Genomic DNA, 21050 nt, shown 5'->3' with positions numbered 1-21050 from the left:
CTGCAAGACAATGCCTGTGCACACACAGCTCGAGCGACCCAAGCTGTACTAAAAGTATCTCATGGCCATGGCCAGCTGACAGTCCGCGATCGAGCACATGTGGGACCAATTGAAACGAAGTTAGTGAGAATCTCATACTCGGAAAGTAATGTTGTTTTGATCTGATTATTGGGTGGAAAATGCTACTTCCCTCCTTAGAGATGGAAGAACTCATACAAATTACTTCGCCGGAATAAACTTTAAAAAATAGAACTGCTGTCAGCTGTGGAGTTTTATGCAAAAAAACTAATTAAAAAAATGCTTCGGCCATGTGACTTTCTAAACAGCCAGTGTGAACTTAGCACAAACTTCTTTGAGCGGAATAAGCCACAACAATTACGCGGTGAGTTCCGTATTTAAAATTTAAAAAGTCGACATAAATTTTCCTAATTTGACAATTAATTTTAAATAGGTGGTACTTCTAATATTATTATATATTATCAATAAATAGTTGAGTTAAACAACTGCTTTTATTTTCCTCATATCCGAAATGAAAAGTAGAGTGTTTAACACGGGTAAAATAAACAATTCCTACTCGGGCTATAGCCGCCCTTGCTGCGCTCGGGCGTCTAAATACCTCGGGAATTGATTCTTTCGACCCTCGGTTAACAATCTACTATTCTTGGCCCACTCTTATTCCTACTGATGATTAATGATCTTCCAGCAGTCATCGAACACGCTAAGTGCTTGGTATACCTACGCTGCTGATTTAAAACTTTTTGTAGAAATAAGGTCAGAAGCTGATTGCGCGTCATTGCAAGGCGACATAGATGCTGTTCTCAAAGAATCAAAAATAAAATGGACATCAACCTTAGGAAATGCTATGTGATGACTTATGGTCGAATGTGGCACCCCCATAAAGTTCGACTATAAAATCGATGGCCAAATATTCACTAGGTCTGCAAAGATCAAAGACCTGGGGGTCATATTTGATCATAAACTGAACATTCATGATCATGTTATTGCTCTGGCAAGAAAATCCCATAGGCACCTCGGATTCGTTCTTAGAAATGCATGGGATTTTCGCCACGCAGATGTCATCCGGCTGATCTACAATGCGCTAGTTAGACCAAAATTAGAATCTATCGCCGGCATCTGGAAACCGTACGAGGACGCCTATGTGGTTCTATTTGAAAAAGTTCAGAAGGTATTTCTGAGGTAGGTTTATAACCTTTATAAACGGATATAGGTACGGGATATTATCCTTACCTATATCCAACCAAATTTCTTTTCGGGTCTCTGAGCTATAATTCTTTGGAAGTTCGGCGGGAGTATCAACAAGTAATGTGATAAGCTGTGTCGGTTCTTTGTAGGAATGAACTGTTTGCGGTTCCGCAGAGGCGCACAGAGCGCTTGCACTGCAGTCACGTATACCCCGCATCCTTACGGCACTCAATGCTCTTTTGAACGCAAACCCTGAATGTGACTTGTTCGCGGATGAATGGGCGGGAATAATGACAGAATGCCTGAAGTACTGTGAGATGAATGTCTGAATTAATAATAAATGCAGCTAGCCATTTTAATTAAAGTAAAATAAATAAATAAAAATACTAACTTAGCAATGAAGGAACATTTATTATTAATAAATTATTGATGGAAACGTCTGAAATAAACGTTTATTTATTTATTATTAAGGGTACCTATCATTAGATTGCTATTAACATTCCAATGCGCATTCCAAATATATAACTACAATATTTTTATTTGGCTATTTACCGAGTACCTACTCGTATAGACTATCAAAGTATAAATTATATTTTTTTTACTATAACATCCTGTATTATCTCCATGTAACTAATATCATGCTGATGTTTTTATACGCTATCGATAAGTCTGAACGAGAGATGACCATTGTTATATAAACGAGCGTTATACATTTCCAAGTAGATTGTACTGTGATGCAGCGATATTACGTCAAATATAACACTCTTGTGAACATGATGTATCAAGGATTGATTTAACAATACTCCTTTGGACACCATAGAAGGGTTCAGGGCGAAATTAAGTGCTTTTAGCACAAATTTACCACGTTCGATCCCTGCATGTCATGGAACCCACAAATGTTATGTGTTTGTTTCTCCCAGAATATTCAGCATAGTCCGGCAGTTGTCTACAAGTCTTGAGACTGTTCTGTTTGAGTTGCGGAGTTGGATACACTTGCCGACGTACACCTTATCTAGAATGGTTTCCGCACTTTCTATAATGACGTATACCTCCGAGTGGGAAACGGAGGCAAGGTTACCCAAGTTGACATATTTGCCAAATTTGGAACACTCCGTAAATTCCACAGACAACGTCAGATCCCGAACTGGGTTCCATCAGTATACCAAGGCTCCCGTTTTTCCAATTAATTCGATTGTTTAACCAGTCCTCAGTTCGTCGGCGTATGGATCATTATTCTATACATGCTGGCTCTCGCCTCCGTTTGTTAGGTCTTAGTACAAGTTTAGGGACGGCGTGGACATCAAAGCTTTTGTTGTTAAAGCGCATGTAGTTCTATAAAACCTACAACTACTTGGCAAATATGTATTTTGCACAATACCGTCCCATTCAGTATCGGGGATATGAGGCCATCCAACTTCCGCTTCCTAGTAAGGCAATAAGTCGATTTTTCGGCATTTATATGTAGCATATTGCAATGGCATCATTTTTGACGAGACTAACTAAAAACATAAGCTAACAGCTACTATCGACTTAAAACACTTTATCGTATTAAAAATTAAATTAATACGCAGTTGAGTGAAAATATAGGTGTAGTCTATTATTATAGAAACAGTATTGTCGCTTTATGTTTCATTTAATAATACTTTTTATTTTAAAACATCGACCTATATATTTTATTAAATCAATTAATCAAATCAAAACAATTTATTGAAAGTAGGTATATACAATACACTTTTCCACGTCATAAATACAATAGAATAATTTAATACATTATTGTAAAAATATAAATGTAACAATAATAACAATATAAATGTCAATAATAAAAATATAAATGTCATCTATGGTGTTGTAGGTACATATAATACCAGTTAACTACCTATCATCTATTTATTTTGTTTTGTCACTAAATTACAATTATTGTTCCAAATAATTTTGTCATTTAAATATTCTTCTATCTTATAATACGCATTTTGTGATAGTATGCGCTTAATAACAAACTTAAACTTATTTTCACTAAGACTTATAATATTTTCAGGTAATTTATTATAACATTTAATACATAGGCCCATAAAAGAATTATTAACTTTAGACAATCTGTACTTTGGACATGCTAGTTTATATTTATTTCTCGTATCAAAACAATGTTTATCACAATTTCTATAAAAAATTTTAATATTTCTTCGAGCATACATAATATTTTCATATATTGTCCAGGCACCGTCATTATATTTATTTTTTTGAAAAGTTCTCTCAGTGTATCACGGCTACGTAGATCATAAATACTTCTAATTGCCTTTTTTTGCAGTATAAATATAGACTGTATATCAGCTGCTCGACCCCACAGCAGTATGCCATATGACATAATGCTGTGGAAGTAACTAAAATAAACAATACGAGCTGTAGTTACATCAGCAAGCTGTCTTACTTTTCTTACAGCGTAAGCAGCTGAACTAAGTCTTTTCCCCAAATGTGAAATTTGAGGACTCCATTGCAATCTGGCATCTAATCTAATCCCCAGTAAAATTGTTTCATTTACAAAATCCAGATTAACATTGTCGAGAATAATTTTATTGGTATAATCCATCTTTTATACGGAAAATTTAAGACACTTGGTCTTTTTTGAGTTTAAAACTAAGTTATTCGCTGTAAACCATTGGTGAACAAGTTTGAGGACACTATTTACTTTTTCAAAGTCTGGATTTATTTATCAACCTCAAATAAAAGAGAAGTATCGTCTGCAAATAGAACAGTATTGCACATATCCCGTACATAGAGCGGTAAATAATTTATATAAACTAAAAACAAAAAAGGACCTAAAATAGATCCCAAAGGTACTCCTATTTTAATAAAGGAACCTTGCAAATTAGCATCTTGGATCTGTACCTTTTGAGTTCGGTTTTTAATGTAGGACTTTAACAGTGCTCTATTTTTAATTCCGTAGTGTTCCAGTTTACAAAGCAAATTATCATGAGATACACAGTCGAATGCCTTAGACAAGTCACAATATATTGCAATAATATTTTAGATCTCTCCCAAGCCTGAAAAACATGTTGAAGAAGTACAGAGCCGGCATCGATAGTGCTGCGACCCTTAGTGAATCCAAATTGTTCGTTTACCAATATGTTATTTAAATGGAAGTGGGAGAGCATTTGGTTGAGCATAATTTTTTCAAAAACTTTGCTCAGTACTGGGAGCACAGAAATAGGTCTATAATTACTAGGGTCTGTTTTATTCCCATACTTCAATAATGGAACAACTTTGCTCACCTTCATTAAGTCTGTGTCCACGCAGATACTAAAAAGTGTGGCTAAGTAAGGTGCTATTGTGTCAATTATATTATGACATAAATTGACAGACATTCCCCATGTCTCCAGTATTTTACTTACTAATTAATTTTAAAGTTTTAACAATGACTTTGGAATCTATGTGCCGAAAAGTAAATAAATTATCACATGGTGTTGATTTTTTTAGCAAAATAGCGGAAAGTAAAGCTGACGAATTCAAGTTTTCGGTAGTTTTTAAGGGAATATTAGCGAAATAGCTTTGAAATTCCTTTGCTATTTCTTTGGTTCAACTAATTAGTTTATTATCCTTTATTATGGTAAAGTCAGATACATGCCTTTTTATTTTGCCCGTTTCGGCATTAATAATATTCCAAATAGTTTTTATTTTATTATCTGATTTTTTTATTTTATTTAATATGTGAAGTGCTTTGGCCTTTTTACATACAGTTTTAAAAATTTTAGAATACGTTTTTAAATATTCTTTCACACTATCATTACATGACAAAGACCGTCATAAAGTTCAAATAAACTGTCCCTGCTTATGCGTATACCTTTAGTAGCCCAATCATTAAATTTTTGTTTCAAATTTATTTTTGTCTCTTTCCTTTTAAAAGTTTCAGTTACACATATTAAAAAGTGATTATAATAGTTATTCGGATTACTGTAATCATAATTTTGTTCTTGTAACAATTTATATAATATTGAGTTAAGTTTTACTACCTGTTTCTTAGTTATTGGTCTACTTTTGACGATAATACTCTGAATAAACTGTGAAAAAGGTAGAGAATACACTAAGCCCGCTATGTTCAGACTGTAAATTTTTTATAATTTTACAATCAAAGCAATTAAAATTAGTAAACACATTGTCAATGCAGTTGTTGAAGTTGTTCTCGTCGGCTCATGAAATTAATGTGTAAGGTCAAAAGATTTAAATAAGTTGAGTAAGTCGTTTGAGCTTTTACAAAAAGTCTCCACAAACCATTAAATGTTTGTTATTTTTTGAGAGTCTAGTTAGTATATCTTTCATTACCAATAAAAATTTACAAATATTATTTTGGTGGCCTGTACACACAGACTAAGTAATTTTCTAGCTCCACGCATGAGATCTCTATGGTTTGTTCAATCGACAATGCCACAATATCTTTTCTCTCTTTTATTATTATTACGGACTAATATAAGGGATCCACCACGAGTAGCTAATTTTCTGTTGAATGAACTAATAATCGTATATTTTTTATAATTAAATAATAATTGATGTTCCTGTAACCAATGTTCAAATAAACATTATAGAACATTACATGAAAATTGAAATCTATGTATATGTCACAGGAATATTGTCGAAGCCGTGATATTATAATTTCACTAGTGATATAATTAACGGGTAGATTGTCAATAGACATTTCATTTCTTACAATATGAAATTAGGCCTGTTTTTAGTGACATTTTTATGTAACGTATAAGTATACATAGGCGATATATGGGATATATGAATTATTTATTATAATATGTAGATCGCCCTGTATCTCCCAGAGTTAAACGGGCACCGCTGAAAATCAGTGGTTTCATAGCCACGGCCGTGTCACAGATAATCACAGACAGACAGGAACTCTCCAATATTCCATCAATCATTATTTAAATATGTTCTTTTTCGGTTTGTTTTGTACTTTTATCTTATTCTATTAAATATATCCTGTGAGTGTTTGTGAAATGAATGTATTTCTTCTTTCTTTCTTAATGTCAAAGTACCTAATTCCCGCCGTTTCGGAGATAAAGTAGAACAGATAGACAAATAGAAGATATGTGAAAAATTGTTCTTAAGGTTTATAAATAAAATACGTACGTACCTATATGTAACAGTGTATTATTTTTGCTAATTTAATAAAATGCTGCTGTTTTGATATCACGAACAAAATCCTCAATTGTATTTCAATAATATATTTATTGCTACATAAAGAGACAAATATTTGAAATTATTCAGCTTTATAACAAACAAAACTACTATGTACCTAAAATTAAAATTTTATATATCAAAATTTTGTAAATAAAAATAGATGAGTATTTATTACATTAATAATAATTAAGGGCAATATATTAAATTCAGACATTCACAACAAAAAATAAATTTTAAAATACTTTTGTACGAGTTAGTTAAGATAAATATAATTTCCTAGCTATGTGAACTCCTGTGCATGTTTGTTTCTAGACGAGTAGGTGACACCTTCCGCCAACAGTTGCAGCAACTTATAATACACAAGTTTTGGCGCATCGATAGCCCACAGAAAGTCTGCGTGGTTGAACTGTTTCAGCGGCACTATGTAGTGTTCAATAGGGTTCGCTAATTGAACATAAAGATTCGTGACGTCGACGTCGCTCGCGAGCCAATCATTCTCAGCGCTGATGAGAGCTATCGGCAATGTTATTTTATGAACTTGATATTCGGGAGCTTCGACAGACCCGTACTCTAATAGGTTTCCCTCAGGGCCGTAATCAAATTGCTGAAACTTTCCAGCAGCTCGTATTTCCTGCGCGTAGTGCACCAGCGTCTTAGTCGACGCGCCGGCCGGCGTGTGGCTCAGAATGATCGGCAACAAAGTTTTATTGAACTGTCCCGCGTCATGGCCGCATATGACGAACATCGAGTTCTCACAGATTGCTTCCTCGATCTTGTTTATTTCACAGGCATGTTTTGAAAGCCATCTCAGAACGGCATTGTGAGGTAAAAACTCATTTGCACCGAGTAGTTTTAAAAGATATGCCAGATTATTACTGTACGAGGCCAGCAGTCTTATAGGGCTCCTGATTTCAGTCATGTAAGCGACGGGGGCGAGGGCGAAGCCCGCTCTCAGTACTTTGTTATAATGAGTCTTTGTCGATAACAAAGCGAATAGCACCGTTGTTCCCATCGAGTGTCCGATGTAGTCGATCTTAGAGTCCCAGCCTTTCTTATCCATAATGTAATCAATAACAGCGGGCAGGTCGTACTGGCTGACCTCATGAAACGTAAAGTTCCAGAACGCGGACGAGTCAACGCTCAAAGATACGTGCGCTCTGGAGTATGTGTTGCCTCGGACGTTCGCGAGCCACACGTCGTATCCGTACTCCGACAGCATGTACGCCAGCCCTTTGTCCGGCCCGGCCATGATCCAATCGGTTGAACTTCCTAATAGTCCGTGATGCAGGAGAACTGTTTTGCGAGGGCTCACTTTAGATGTTGAGTTTTTAAAATAAGGTATTCGGTGTACCGTGAGAATATAACCATCAGCGGTTACAATGGCATGAGATTCCGCAGCATATCCATGGAATGCGATAAGTTGAGGCGTCGTCATGCGCAAGCTTGGGTCCTCGTCGTTACATTCGTAGTTCATCGTTTCTGGAGCGATCACATCGAAAAGCTTTTTATCTGTGGCTTTTGCATCATCTATATAACTCCTAAATCGCCTTTCGAACCTCTCATCCTTTGTGACTTCCACATCGTCTGTCCCAAGATAGGAAGTGAGTTTACTCTTCACATTATCGACGTAAAACTGTTTCAAACTCCGACCTTTAGAACGCACGTACTCTGTTATCTTGGATGTCTTATTCGTGAATACATTTACCAAATTCTGCGGAAACCAGTCCGTGTACCGCGCATCACTGCACTGTATGACGAGGAACACCATAAACAACAAAACATACAGCTTCATGACTGGCGAGATACGCGCGCGCATGAAGCTATCGATAAACTGAACTGATTAACAAACGTAATCGTATGCCGGTCGGAGGTCAATCAGAGTGCGACAATGAGTAATGTTATGAATATGACTGTTAGTGGTAGAAGCTCAGGAAACTGTAAACAAATGAGGCTGACTCACTTTGTGTCTTTTTACAAAGATAAGCGTTCGATAAGTTATTTATCGATAGATATTTAGCATTGGAACAACAAAGACTGTTAACGACATGCAGGTACCTACTGTTACAATTAGATATCTATTTATCTGTTTTATTGTCGTTATAGTTTATAACTTATTTTATAGGTCACGCTTAGTGTATCGATATGATAGTTTTGTGCATGAGTAATGTGCAAATAATACAAACTGATAGATATAATTTTTATTAACATATCGTAATATCCTAGAATTATCACTGATTTTAGAGGGGATCCATAAATTACGTGAGGTGATTTTGGCAATTTTTCGACCCTCCCTCTACCCATGGTGAGATTCTGTGTCTTTTGAAATGTGTAAGTACCTACATCTTCGAGACCATAGGTCATATTTGAGTAGTAAAACAAATATTTAAAAAATGTCAAGAACCTCTAAAAGCCGAATCTCACCCAAACTTCCTTATAAAATAATTTAAGATTTTAAATACTTAAAATTTAAGAACCTAGCTAGGTATAGGCTATAGCAAAAAACAGGTGACTCAATGTATAGTCTTACATAAAAATAATTACGAGAAATGTTTTTCAATAGAAACAATCGAGCATTAAACTTATTTACATTTAAAATACGCATTTTGAAGAACAACAAGTCACTGTGCAGCCACCATCACCACCCGTCATTTACGGATGACCTATTGGTCACCCCTAGAGTCGGTCGCGTAGGGATGGGACTCCGTACCATCGTAAAAGTTACCTATAATCATTTAATAGGTACTTACTACTGGATAAAGCTTTTGTAAAGGAAATATTTATAATTCGCAATAAATCGGCCATTTTCGATTTCACTATATTTGTTTTCTTATTTGTAGTTAAAGCGGCTGTTAGAACGTTCTACATAAGGTGCTCCATAAGTTTATAGGTTATATCTGCCCACGTTAAATACATAAAACAAAATTTATTTGAACTTTGGCCACAAGGGACCACTCCCTTATTTGAACAACATCTCAACATCACGGATCAATTCATCATAATTGTCTATTTTCCACTTGAGTAGTTCACTCTCTAAGTCTTCTCTCTGCAAGTTTTCGTAATCCTCTTCACCTAAAACAAGGACAATACAATACAAATCAAATCAAATCAAATCATCTTTATTTGCAAGATAAGGTAATATAATAATAATGTGTTGTTGGCTTATAATTAACAAGTGCTCTTATCCTAACCCACAAGGCATGCAAACTTATAGAGGAACACACAACTGTTGCATTTCAACATTTCATAATAATTTAATTTATATCGCAGAACCTCCTAATAATAAGTACTGTAAGGCCTGTGCAACATATTATACATATAGGTACACTTAGATTATAAAATGAGATGTTTAGATATTTTGTAGTTATCTTTGCAGTATACAATATACAGGATGTTAAAAAAACCTGTACTATATCTTAAGGTGCATGTTTCTCTTGAGTAGTCGACTTTCAAATTCGATTTGAAATAATCAAATTTAAAAAAAAAGGGAAAACATGAGTTATGGCGTACGCAATTATAAAAGTATGGACACCTCTGCCTGTGGCCATTTTCCCATTTCATTCACGCTATCTGCGAGGGGCGCGCGGGCGGCGACAAACAGTGTCAAGTGCATAATCAACTTTCTTCGTAAATCGTAATCCCTACGAGATGCGGCGAAGTTACAATTGTTGCGCCGTAGACACATGAGCATGAAAAATTCTCTTCATTCGAGTACATGACGCAAAAAACTAACAAACTATGACTAACTAACACTATAACAGTAAAAATCACGCATTTGACGGCGAGAGCAAAATGTGCACATTCGATTCAGACACGAGCTGCCGCGTAACTGAGTGTAATTTGTGACGCAATAATTGGCGGCATCGGTTAGAGGACAGCGGAATACGGTGCGAGGCGAGATGGCCCGCCTTATTCGTTTGATCCGCCGCTCAGCTGACGCCAGCTCTACGCCATTAGAGCGAGCTCAGGGCGATGACTTTGGTTTACTGGTAGAATAAATAAGTCAGGGGTTCTCAAGATATACATATAATCGTAGGAATTTCAGTGTGTTACTCGCTGATTTTAGAAGCTACATTATCAGCGAGTAACACAGGCTGTAGAAAACTGATTTTCCTACAAATATATATATATACAAATATATTTAAATACCTACTCTTCACCGTCATCCAATCCCAATGGCACTTCATACTGACCACGCAATGAAGAAGATCTAATCAATCATTCAAGAAGATAGATATAGATACAAGTCCCTACCCTAACAATTGCCGAGACGGCGACAGCAGATATCCTCCCTAACGTACACACATACCCGGGGTATGTGCGTATGAGGCATGAGGTTATGCTCAATTTTGTACCCGGGGTACGGTAAATATGACGTATCGCTAGGTCGAGATATCTGAGTCTCCGTAAAGAAACACAAGGCCGTCTGCGCCGTCTCTAGGTGGTAGACGGCATTTAAATTGTTGTGGATCCCCCTGATGTTGTAAAAGTCCACATTAAGCGTGGAGGGGGTGCCGTGGATTGCCTCGTTTGTCCTCGGACATGTGCGGTTCTGTGCCCTCCCCAGAATACGACGGGCAGTCCGAGCGAGAATGCTCGGGGAGGGATTCTCCGGCTCTGGTAGGTTATATCTCTTTTTGCACCGCTTTCATATTCTGGTGGAGGGGGGAGGGGGATGGCCTCAGGTCCTCGACACTAACCTATGCGAAACATAGCGGCACTAGGCCGCTACTTCACGCTGGTATTCTGTGCGAGTGTGGTAATTAACCCGGACGAGTCTGGCCCGATTGTGCTGACGTCATAAGACGGCAGTGTGACTCTCCCACTTCTAAAAAGTCCTTAGTAGCATCTTACGACACCCTTGGGCCTGGGACTCCCCTATTCTTTTTACGCCCCAGGGAAGCACAGGGCAAAAGTATTACAAATTAATAAATAAGAGTCAAGAGTGTCCGATACACAGCGGAGTGCGGACATAGTAATTATATGTTGATGGACAGTGCGGGCGAGGTGCGGGCTCCTGCGATGTTGAACGTTTGAAGCTGAAATTACTTTAACTAATAAAAATAACTAAAACATTTATAGCAGTAGTATAGTGCACAGATAGCCACACGTGGTCAGACGACGACCTTGTAAATGTAACTCACTGTAGACCGGGAACCAGCCGCTCAGCTCACACGCGGCCACGTTGAATCCTCCCGGCTGCTTGGCGCCCACCACACTCTTCCTCGGCCACACAAACACCCGCCCTGCGGAGCCCTCGCCGGACAGCGGCTCGCCCCTCGTTATAAATATATTGTGCGCTATCGAATTACTTAGCAAGTAGCCGATCAATTTGTAAATAGCCTCCACTTGGATGTTCTGTGGAGATGTTTCGAAGCAAAACGCAGGTACAGGATAGTCTTGTGTTACCCAGAGCGGCCCGCAAATGTTACCGCATTTCTAAAACAAATTGTTTATAACATCGTAGTGACTTAAATAAATAATGTAACGAAATACTCTTTTGATCTGTTTCCACCTATTTTAAATTAATGAGTGATATTATAATATCATTCTACTGGTGAATTAATTTATTAAATAGGTCAAGTTTATTCTGTATAGGTGAGACCTAACCCAGCCTCCACCATAGAGGGAACGCTGTGAATCACATTACAGAAATATATGTTATATAAAACAACTGAGGCCGCCATCAGGTAGCCCTGTTGTATTAGCTGACCAATTAACACTCAGTAACCCACACGGCACACCCGATCCTTTGGTAGACTAGATTGTTTGTATTGTAAACATATTATACTTTTATTTTTTACGGAAGAGGAGGACAAACGAGCATACGATGTTAAGTGATCATCGCCGCCAATATTCTCATGCAACATCAGAGGAATCACAGGAGCGTTGCCAGACTTTAAGGAAAGTGTATGAGCTTTTTTTAAATATCCGTGTCGTATCGTCCCGGAAACACCGCACAAGGAAGCTCATTCCACAGCTTTGTAGTACGTGGAAGAAAGTTATTTAAAAACCGTACTGTGGAGGAACGCCACACATCCATATTAATACTGATATGATAATACTACCTAGCTATATAACATTTTGAATATAAAAATAACTGAATGGTTCTACTTAATAATTATTAAGTACCTACTTATGCAATTAAAAGTAATAAACATACAACCTATAACACAACTATCTATTATAAATTAGGTTTAACAATATTTTGTATAGCTATTATATTTAAGATGAAAGATATCTAATCTAATTCACAATCCTTTAAATTAAATTTGTGACATGCACGTTTCACAATTCCGTGGCCATCTGGAGGGCAAATTGCCGCATGGGCCAGCGTGTCATTCCTCATCTGCAACGACGGCATGGACGGCTGGTTGAAGTTACCGAGAGCAGCTTTCGACAACGACCTGAACTTGCGTGTTCCGGTCGGGTAACTGGAAAGCTGCTCGCCGATTATTTTTTTTGTACAACAAACATCATTTGATCCCTTATATCACAACGTTCTTAACAGAAGATATATATTAAATTGTGGCATGTCGTACGCGGCAGGAATCATGTGAAAAAGCTCTTGGAATACACCCCGTGATAACTCTGGTATGAGACAGACATTGAAGTCTCTACGCAACGACAGGTGATCCAGCCGTTCACAGAGCACTGGGACCCCAACAATGAGAACAGCTCTGCGTTGCACGCGGTCAAATGGGGGACAGCTGATACTGGGGTGTGCCAGACAAGAGATGACAGTAATACTCCATGTGTGGCCGGATCTTCGCTTTGTAGAGCTCTAGAATGTGGGCCGGCTTGAAGTATTGCCGTGCTCTATTTATGACCCCCCAATTTATTCGAAGCCAATTTGTCTTTGCGGTTATAAATGACCGCGGAATTTGAGATCTCTTGAGATTTCGAGCCCCAGTATTCCAATACTAGGTAAGGTATTTTTTAAGGGCGTGTCACAGAAGAGACTGAGAGATGGGGGTTATTCTAGAGGTTAAATTAAAAGTTCAAGATTAAAAGGTTAAGTTAAACCAAGGTTGATTTAACAAAAGAATGAGCATACAAGTTTCTTCATGGTGAGACCTGCAAGGTCTATGTATAGGCATCTCCAGTACTGGAATCTGCATAGTAACACAATATGTCAGTGGCATCCAACATATCATATGATACAGCCTCGGGAAACTCCAGCATTCACGGAGCTGCCACAATATCCGGTGACTATCTGTAAGGTACAGTGTGAAGGAGATGGTAGTCTCGTTTACTGTATGCGCTAGTGTGTCAATTCCCATGTGCTGAGGCGTCAGTAACGACTGTGTGATGTTACCAAGAGAGGCATTCGACAAATCCTAGCTTTTATTTTCCTTTCAGGTCTCTAAAAGCTGCTCGAATCGATATTTTAACGCGCTTTGATTTCGCGCGGGTGATATTATAATTTTATGGAGATAGCTCACTCTTCCCTTCACTGTTAAAACTAAATTATTCAATATCTACTTACAACAGTCTCAACAGGTAATGTTTGGGTGATAACAAACAGGTGGTAGTGTAAATGATTCACAGATGCTAGAGCACACAGACTATTAAATCCAATCCGGAGATCACTAAAATTAATTACAAATTAATATTTCTGAAGCATATCAATTAATTATAGGCAATAAACGAACCACAGTTGAAAGACGATGAGGGATACAAACCCCCACTTCTGGTTAAAACTACTCCAATACTCTTAACACAATATGTGTTCCCACCAACCGTACATATGACAAAAGAACGACCACCCTTTGCCTATTTAATAATCAATTTTAAAATTAAAAAATTGAGAAACTGAGTTTCTCACATTCTTCTAAGGCCTGAGGCATAGATTTTCGAATGGGTGATAGTTTGTCATTCAATGAGTGATTTCAAATCCTAGTTTGAATAAAAATATTTGAATTTGAATCCAGTTCAATACTTGATGGGGAAAAAGCATTTTCCTTAATATTACACCCAGAACTGATTTTTTTTTAAATAAGAAATAATAAAATCTTAAAATAAATACAAACCAATGTTTTGCTAAATAGTAAACTTCCAGCACAACCCTTAGACTATCTTCTGTAACTATTTGTGGTAACTTCTTATTTACTGATGGACAAATCAAAGAATGATATCTGTTTATGGGGCTTACATTTACAATAATTGTATGCAATTGTTCAGGTTCTGAAATTTAAATAATGCATTAGGAGGCATAACTTATATAGTTAGATAGGTGACAAATGTTTAGTATTACTAGTTAGCAGGACAGATGACTCAGGTGAGGGATCCAGCTCAACACTTACATAAGTTGGCACTTGGCAGGTGACAAGACAACAAATTTACAGTTAATGACTTCTTTATAAGTAATAGTACAATTAATTTATTGTATTTTATAATCTACAACTTTTAATATAATCCTTCAAAGATATTTGAAGTTATAGTTATATTAAATAAGTTGGTGGGGCACTAGGCAGACTGGTAGATTCACAATAACCTTGGTTTGATGCTCGTCCCTTTTGTACATGTTTTTGGTTTTCAAAAACATAATATGTATTTACTTTTATTTAACACCTTATAAGGTCTGCCAAGCTCTCCTGTCATTCCGCATTTTTTTTAAAGAAAGTAAGGGCATAAGTGATCATATAGCATCAAGTAACCTGTAAGACTGCTGGTTCCTACTGCTCTTCAATCAATAAAAATACTTGCCAGAATACATGCACTTTACTAGGTATAGGATAATACAATAGTAATTTTTTTAAAAAAAGAGGAAAGTGCTACTTTAGAATATGTAATAATATTTAAAAATGATTGATATACCTTACTTATATGATAATATGATTGTCTATTCAAATTCATAAATTTTCAAATCATCAAGAAGTATAAATAAATGTTTGTATTACAAGTATGATGAAGTTCATGAGCAATATTTGGTATTTATTAAAGAAGCAACGCTAAACAAAATGTGATGTAATGACTAAAATTAGATAAATAATTATAATAATTTGAACCTTCCCAAAAATTTAGAATAATTTCAGTTTTTGGAACTCTGGTAAAATTAAACTTGCTGTCATCAAACTTTTGACAAATTTCATTGATGTCTTCAGGAATTCTCCTTTTCAATTTCCGATCAGGATTCAACTGAAATTAATTAAAACAGGATCTACAAATAAACAGGCAACTGAGTCTCGTCAAATCTTATAGTATACACATATGTATTGAGAGCTCTACACTTTAAATATCTTTCCTACTTCACTCCTTACCTGTATGAAATAATGCGCAATATACTTTTCTTTTAAGCCACTAACTTTATACCTGAACACGGTTGTCTTATGGACCTTGTCCCATTCTGTTTTTATGTGTTCCATAATATTGCGTTCATCATTAAAATTTTCAAACCTAAAGTGATAACTATTACTTTTGGAGTTCATTATTGCATGACAAATTGTATGTGGATACATCATAAATAATAATTATCATTAATATTATATTCTTTGGTACAGGGAACTGGGGGCTGGTACTTTTATTTATTTTATAAGATAAATATTAATTAAAGTTAAAGGCATTGGATAATAACGCCCAGAAACGATAGTTTCATTCATAGGTATTTCATAGCAATTCATATTTTCATAGTTTGATCCTTATCGCATGGTCACAAGTCATGATTCATGAAGTCACAACTGCTATACTCAAAGAGAATTTAAATTTTAAACACTAGTGAAACTGTCCCGCACCTACAGCTACCTACCTACCTACATTCGCCAACACGCACACAGACAGTAAAATAATGTTGCAAGTGAATAGACATTTCCCTAAATCAGTAAATTGTAAGAAATACTACATTATATGTAATAAGACAGAAGAAATATAATATAAATTTAGAATTTTATAAAAACAACACGTATAATTATTGTTGCAACAATTTTTGCAAGTGTAACTTGTTTAGAATCGTTATGATTTGAAACTCGATGAAACGAAAAATCGACACGATAGAGGCGCCGTTGCCAGCTATATCAGAGGTTCTTGAGGGTGCAGAGAACGAATTTGGGATCATTTTTTAAATCCAAGATGGCCGCCGTGCAAAATTATGATTTCAACAATATGGATATCGTATCTGAGGTTTCGGAGAAAAAACCAACAGCATAAATGTAAGAAATTAGTCTTAAAAATTACTATCGATACCTTGCTCATTCTTCTTCCCTCGGACAATCAGAACGCTGATTACCGCTAATTAGTAAACACCCGTATTTGGTGTCTGTAAAAACCTTAATGGCCGCCCTCGTGTGACGCGATACCTATAATCTATCCTAATTAATCCCGCTGAATCTTATGTAAACGCTTAAAAATATAGTGCGATTCTACTTAAAACATTATAAATTGTGTGTGAGATACAGTGAAATTCAGCAGGCCTGCTATGTAAAAGTGTTTTTTTTTTTGTGAAACGGACTAAAATCAGTTGCACTTGCCGTGGAATACCCTGGACAATTAGACTTCAGCGTGTTACAAGCCCCTCAATTATAATTATTGTTGCAACAATTTTTGCAGGTGTAACTTCTTTAGAATCGTTATGATTTGAAACTCGATGAAACGAAAAATCGACACGATAGAGGCGCCGTTGCCAGCTATATCAGAGGTTCTTGAGGGTGCAGAGAACGAATTTGGGATCATTTTTTAAATCCAAGATGGCCGCCGTGCAAAATTATGATTTCAACAATATGGATATCGTATCTGAAGTTTTCGGAGAAAAAACCAACAGCATAAATGTAAGAAATTAGTCTTAAAAATTACTATCGATACCTTGCTCATTCTTCTTCCCTCGGACAATCAGAACGCTGATTACCGCTAATTAGTAAACACCCGTATTTGGTGTCTGTAAAAACCTTAAAGGCCGCCCTCGTGTGACGCGATACCTATAATCTATCCTAATTAATCCCGCTGAATCTTATGTAAACGCTTAAAAATATAGTGCGATTCTACTTAAAACATTATAAATTGTGTGTGAGATACAGTGAAATTCAGCAGGCCTGCTATGTAAAAGTGTTTTTTTTTTGTGAAACGGACTAAAATCAGTTGCACTTGCCGTGGAATACCCTGGACAATTAGACTTCAGCGTGTTACAAGCCCCTCAATTACAGTCATTGTAAAATACTCTACTTGATTAAAAAGAGTGGCCATTGATGTTCTTCTCACGAGCTCAACTTTTTCCGAACTGTTAAAGGCGCTTATCTTAAGCCTAATAGAATTAAGATAATTTAAATTTGACTTTGAATACTTACAACATCATGTGGAGTCGTACACTATAGCTTTATCAATATCTACAGATAAACACAAAATAAATAATAGTTTAAAAAAACTAAAAAACACGCTTTTTATAGAAAACCGGAGGCCTACACCCCCCCTCCCAAATACAAATGGTAGAACAGACTAAAAAGAGACTACTCCAGGACGGTACCAGGCTATGAAGCCCTGGAGAATCCGTCCCTGGGCGTGCACAATAAGGGCCTGTACCAGTGGTTGCCCAGGCTGCCCCGCGTATTCTGGAGGGGGCAAATCTGCGCTGACTCGGGGCAAACAGAGCCGGAGGCTCAAACCACCCTCCTCCACACTCGCTGTGGACTTTTGCAACATCAGGGGGCTTCGATCAAATTTAAATGCCCTCCAGTTTCACCTGGCGACGGCGAAGCCGGCCCTGCTCTTTTTAACCCACACAGATATCCTCCCTGGCTGATTCATCTTACCTTTCTTACCCGGGGTATAATTTGGAACACTCCTTTATACCACGGGCTGGCGTGTGCGTTTACGTCAGGGAGGATGTTTGTTCTCGACGCCTGAGTTTTCTTGAAGGACAGGACCTATCCATCATCTGGCTGCGTGTAGACTGCGATGACCATCCGCGAATCTACGCATGGTCCCATAGCGGTAACGCAGAGACGGACCGGCTCCTCGAACACATCTAAATGGCTACAGATTCCGTGTTGGAGCAGATCCCCACTGTAGAGATCGTGTTTCTTGGCGATTTCAACGCCCACCACGCCGAATGGCTAGGCTCACGTACCACCGATCATGCAGGGAGATCTGTTCGCGACTTCGCCTAAGCATATGGTCTGACGCAACTGGTTATTGCGCCAACGCGAATCCTAGATGTGCAAGATCATATACCTTCACTGTTGGACCTTCTGTTGACCTCACATCCGGACGGCTACCTAGTTTCCGTTGACCCTCCTCTGGGATCGTCGGACCACTGCCTGATCCGGAGCACCGTGCCGATCACGCGCCTAACACGGCCCCGCTTCTTAGGCTGTCACCACGTGTGGCTCTACAGGTCAGCAGAGTGGGACGAGATGCGGTGCTTTTTTGCATCCTACCCGTGGAGGCAGATCTGTTTTTCGCTGGGAGATCCAGATGCCACTGCTGACGCTGTTGCTGATGTGGTACTGCAAGGTATGGAACTCTTCATTCCATCCTCCTCTGTGCCTATCGGTGGCAGGTCCCAACCATGGTTTGACCACTCCTGCAAAATGGACTCTCGCCGAAAGCAGGAGTGCTATCAGGCTTGGTTCAATGCGGTGGTATCTAAGGATGTGCATTCAAGCGAACTTAAAAAACACTTCAATCATGTCTCCAGATCCTTCAAAAGAGTTATTGCTGACGCGAAGTCGAAGCACATTGGCAGAATTGGCGAGAGACTTGCACGCCTTCCCTCGGGAACGCGTGCGTTCTGGTCGCTCGCCAAGGCTGTCCAAGGAAACTTCTGCCAGCCAGCCATTCCGCCACTGCACAGGGATGATGACTCGCTGGCCCATGACGCGAAAGAGAAAGCTGATCTCCTGGGCTCCCTCTTCGCGTCCAACTCGATTCTGGAAGGTGCACAACCACCGCATATTCCGCGGTGCGATTCATATATGCCGGAGGTAAAAATCCGGCATAGTGCCGTGCTTAAGGCGCTTCTCACCTTGGACATTCACAAATCGAGCGGGCCCGATGGCATTCCCCCGATAGTGCTGCGGACATGTGCTCCAGAACTGGTGCCGGTCCTTACCCGTCTTTTCCGGCTCTCCTACTACTACGCCTGATGAGGCGTAGTCACGAAATTATGGAAGGCGGCTTTAGTGCACCCGATCCCTAAGAAAGGTGTACGCTCAGATCCGTCCAACTACCGCCCCATTGCCATTACCTCCATTTTCTCCAAAGTAATGGAGTCGATCATCAACCGCCAGCTCTTGGGATACCTAGAGGGGCACCAGTCATTACGGTTTCCGTCAGGGTCGCTCAGCTGGTGATCTTCTTGCATATCTCACCCATAAATGGGCGCAAGCTGTTGAGTCGAAGGGAGAGGCGTTGGCGGTGAATTTGGACATAGCGAAGGCCTTCGATCGGGTGTGGCATATAGCGCTCATAGCGAAACTGCCATCCTATGGACTTCCCGAGAAGTTGTGCAAATGGGTCACTAGCTTTTTGGCTGATCGGAGCATCAAGGTTGTTATCAACGGTGCATGCTCCGACTTAAAACCCATACACGCTGGTGTCCCGCAAGGCTGCATGCTATCCCCTACGCTGTTTCTTCTGCATATCAATGATATGCTGCAAATCAGCAATATTCATTGCTATGCATACGACAGCACAGGGTATGCTTCCTACACCGGCCGTGCCAACATGTCCCGGGATAGCGTCGACGAGAATCGGAACAAACTTGTGTCTGAAATCGAGACTATGCTTTGCAAAGTCTCGGAATGGGGCCGACATAATTTAGTCCAATTCAACCCCAAGAAGACACAAGTTTGTGCGTTCACCACTAAAAAGTCTCCCTTTGTCGTATCCCCTCGATTCGAGATCACTCCTGTAACTGCCACAGCCTGTATTGGCATACTTGGCGTCGATATATCGAGCGACGTTCAGTTCCGTGGTCACTTGGAAGAGAAGGCCAAACTGGCCTCTAAAAAGCTTGGTGTACTCAGTAAGGCGAGACAGTACTTCACTAAAAACCACCGCCTGTCACTTTATAAGGCGCAAATTCGGCCTCACATGGAGTACTTTTCTCACCTCTGGGCGGGTGCTCCCCAGTACCAGCTTCTTCCATTTGACCGCATACAACGAAAAGCGGCTCGAATCATCGACGATCAAGTCATCTCCGATCGGCTTGATTCTCTAGCATTGCATATAGATGTGGGTTCTCTCTGCATCTTCTACCGCATTTATCACGGGGAGTGCTCAGAGGAGCTGTTCGGGTTGATTCCAGCGGCCGAATTCCACCATCGGTACCATCCGCACAACCGCGCGTTTTGTTCGAAATTTCTTGCCTCGCACAGCCACTTTGTGGAATCAACTACCGGAGCGGTCTTCCCGAACAGATACGACTTAGGGACCTTCAAGAAAAAAGCATACTCCCACCTTAAAGGCCGGCAACGCATTCCTTGACACACCTGTTGTTGCGGATGTCCATGGGCGGTTGCCTCACTTCTCCCCATCCCGTGAGCCTCTTGCCCGTTTGCCCCTCTCATATAAAAAAAAAGAGTGATTATCATTTTGATAATATCTTAAAAAGCACCCCACGCTATTTCTAAAATATTTTTTTTATTCAAACTATTATTAATTTATATTTATTGAATTTTTAAACACTATTCTTAATTTAAATTTATTAAAATTTATTTTCTATTTTTTAGTTCGGTTTTCTATAA

At 38.7% G+C, this 21050-nt stretch overlaps 1 protein-coding gene across 2 annotated transcripts; it reads right to left on the bottom strand.

The window, feature by feature from the left end:
* Positions 1-6406: 6406 nt before the first annotated feature.
* Positions 6407-16118, bottom strand: LOC126970830 (gastric triacylglycerol lipase-like). Of its 2 annotated transcripts, XM_050816974.1 has the most exons (6): positions 15639-16118; positions 15387-15516; positions 14409-14562; positions 13865-13967; positions 11520-11814; positions 8565-9447 (listed from the first exon to the last, which is right to left on the bottom strand). In XM_050816974.1, exons 1-6 carry the CDS (start codon positions 15837-15839, stop codon positions 9335-9337), a joined length of 996 nt encoding a protein of 331 aa, XP_050672931.1. In that variant the 5' UTR covers positions 15840-16118; the 3' UTR covers positions 8565-9334. The 2 variants fall into 2 exon arrangements, with proteins under 2 accessions (XP_050672929.1, XP_050672931.1); XM_050816972.1 differs by lacking the exons at positions 11520-11814; positions 13865-13967; positions 14409-14562; positions 15387-15516; positions 15639-16118 and adding an exon at positions 9908-11273 and having other exon boundaries at positions 6407-9447.
* Positions 16119-21050: the final 4932 nt, after the last annotated feature.

This window comes from Leptidea sinapis, chromosome 22, assembly GCF_905404315.1.
Source record: "Leptidea sinapis chromosome 22, ilLepSina1.1, whole genome shotgun sequence".
In the NCBI taxonomy this organism is placed as follows: Eukaryota; Metazoa; Arthropoda; class Insecta; order Lepidoptera; family Pieridae; genus Leptidea; species Leptidea sinapis.
Note: the sequence above shows the minus strand (reverse complement) of the source record. Positions and strands in the feature narration are given on the sequence as shown.